Here is a 2,782-nt window from a genome sequence, read left to right on the forward strand (position 1 = left end):
GATTCCAGTGTGAAATATTGCCATTTAAAATAGTTGTGTGAGCAGGCCTTTAGACTGTGTGAGCACAGAAGCTGAAAATGTCCTAATTGTTTACTGACTGAAAGTAATATTTTAACATTGTCTGAGTACTGAATACTCTGTGTTAGCCAGTGCCTTCCTTTTAATAAGGGTCAGATGATTAAATATTTTATCATGAGGAAATGATTTCATGATCTCAATAAATCAAACTTGTTTTTTTAATCTGCTTTTTTGCTATTTAAATAATATTTCCACAATCACAAGAAAATAAAACTTGAAACGTCAAAAATAAATATGTGGCTTTCCTCCGTAACAGAGGTTTACCCTAATAGTAAAATCATTTGAAAATAGTGTTTCTGGTATCACCAGATGAGCGCCATACAGAAACAAAGCAGCAGGTCAGGACATAAGATCAACTACATATGGTTTGTGAATGTAGCTTTTGACTGTGAGGGAGTTTCTTTTGCAGTGTGTTTCACTTGTGTGTTCACATCTGTTTGTGTGTATGTGTGTGTTTGCTGTCTGTTCTCAGAGTTTGTGTTTGGGAACAAAAGGTCACCTCCCCTGATGTTACTCATGGAAATATGCAGCATACTGAGGAAGAGCAGAGTGACAGAAAAAAACAGCCATTGCCAGCGTACAGTTTTACTGACACAACACATCACTGTTGTCAGAAAGAAACCACGCAACTGCAGCTTGAGTGTTTTCTCTTTTTCTTGAGATCAGTTGACAGTGTTCCTGACTCCCATAGCCTTCAGACTTGGTGAGAAGCCAGATGGTTTGATTACTGGATGGACATGTGGGAGAAAAGATTCCTTTGCTTCAGTTCTAAAAAACAGACTATTTTGTAGAGGTTTCACGCAGCAGGAGAAATATTCCCCATCCTCCCTGGAGAAGTTTGTTGTGTTGCAAGCTGTTGCTGGGTGGTGGCGGATTAACACACTGCTGCTATCAGAGAGTTGTGCAACAGGACAGAAAGAAGACAGAAAACTGTTGAACTACTACTATTGCTACTGCTATTACAACTCCCATCAATGCTGATACTACACACTAACTCTTTCTACTGTCAAGATTTCAACCAAAATGTGTCTGTAGCATCAAGAATCAAATGTTAGTGATTGTAAACCTTTTTGGTTTGTGACCTTGTAACCCCCCAGCGGAGGTTATAAGTATGGACATTGTTTGATCGTTTGATTTGTATAATGTTTAGGAGCTTTCAAAGGTAAAAGTATCCAGGATTTGACAAGAAAATAACAAAAAAGAGACAAATCAAAAAGACAAAAAAAGAGAGATATGTGCAATAGTCTCTGGTGTACAACCTCTATTACACATGAGAGCTTTTTCCCTGTGCTGTTGTTGTGACGTGAGTGATGATGGAAAAAGGTGATGTCAGATATTGTCACAAATCAAACAGGTTTGAGTAATATAAAAACGAGAACCTGGTTGGGTTGTTTGCTTATGTTACCAGGGAAATGCCACCATTCATCAAATCTGATCAAACCACACCCACACCATCATGACGAAGCAGTTTAGTGTTCAACTCTTATTCAATCATTACTCAAGATTTATAAATGTGATTGTTGAGGTTCCCAAAAAAGGAGGTTTCCTTGAAATAACTATGTAGTTTGGTACTAATTAAGGGTGAAATAGATTAGATTGATTCTAATTTCAAATAATTATAATTAATTTCTGCTGTGACTTAGAGAGTATTTTAGTCAGTGTACACACCAATAATAAGGGAACATTAATTAATATTTAGTGTGGTTTAATTTGCTAGAGTTTTTTAAATTACATTATTGATCCTTTATTTAACCAGAAAAGCTACACTAAGCTAAGCTAAACATATGCAGAAATAAACAGAAATGCGATTATAGAGACATGAATAAAAGGGTCATTTCCATCCAATGTCATTTCCATCTCTTGGAAACAACCTCAAAATTTCACCTTTAAACAACCGAAGAGCTGTCTGAACCTATGAGAAAAGCCTGTAGTATGGCTGTAGACTCTTAGTGTGTCATCAAATGTACAGAGATAAGGTTGCTGTAACACAAAAATGGCTTCATAGATACAGTAAGTAACCCTAACCCATGAACAGTACATCTGTATAGTCAAGTAAAGGCAGAAAAGTGACTAAACAAGAGTATACATCTACAGAACCCTATAATAAAGTGTTGCAGAGTCATTTTTTTAATTTGTCGTATCTTGTTTTTAGTCTGCAAGACTTGACCGACAGCAGTGGAGAATATGTCAAGGTAAGCTTCCTCTTCACATGACTTCAAATCTACTTTCATCTAACACTTTTTTATTGTTTATGTGTGACTTCCTTTTACTGTGATGTAGCTTTTCTCTCTTCCTCTTGTCAGACAAGACACTTCCTGTTCCTAGTAGTGGCATCATTTTCAGTAAAAGCTGAATTAAAACTTGTTTCTATCTGCTGCTGTGACCCTCTACACACGGCACGCAGGCTCTAATTCAATCTGGACAGGTGACAGAAAGTTCTCCAGGAATGCGCTGAAATACTTTGAAGCTGCCACCGTTGCCTCTGGTAACTGCTGTAGCCTCGATTCGGTCGGCAGCTCTGCCTGGAAAAGGTGGAAAGAGAGCGAGAGAATTTCCAGTTCATTGACTTATAATTGGATACTTGACAAACACACTTGTCTGAATGGGACAAGCTGGCAATGAATGATAATGCTAATGAAATTAAAGCTATTCATTAGGGGCTTCCAGGTCTTCTCCCCCTCCCAAAACTCTCTCTCTCTCTCTC

At 37.7% G+C, this 2,782-nt stretch overlaps 1 protein-coding gene across 1 annotated transcript in view; it reads left to right on the forward strand.

Moving 5' to 3' along the window:
- sh2d3cb (SH2 domain containing 3Cb) overlaps positions 1-2,782 on the forward strand; it is a 31,836-nt gene that overhangs the window by 8,012 nt on the left and 21,042 nt on the right. Inside the window, exon 4 of the mRNA XM_035658301.1 lies at positions 2,231-2,270. Within this exon, the coding sequence (XP_035514194.1) occupies positions 2,231-2,270 (40 nt within the window). The remainder of the gene's footprint in view (positions 1-2,230; positions 2,271-2,782) is intronic.

Source organism: Morone saxatilis, unplaced genomic scaffold (assembly GCF_004916995.1).
Source record: "Morone saxatilis isolate NCDOM2014 unplaced genomic scaffold, NCSU_SB_2.0 Contig16, whole genome shotgun sequence".
Lineage (NCBI taxonomy): Eukaryota > Metazoa > Chordata > Actinopteri > Moronidae > Morone > Morone saxatilis.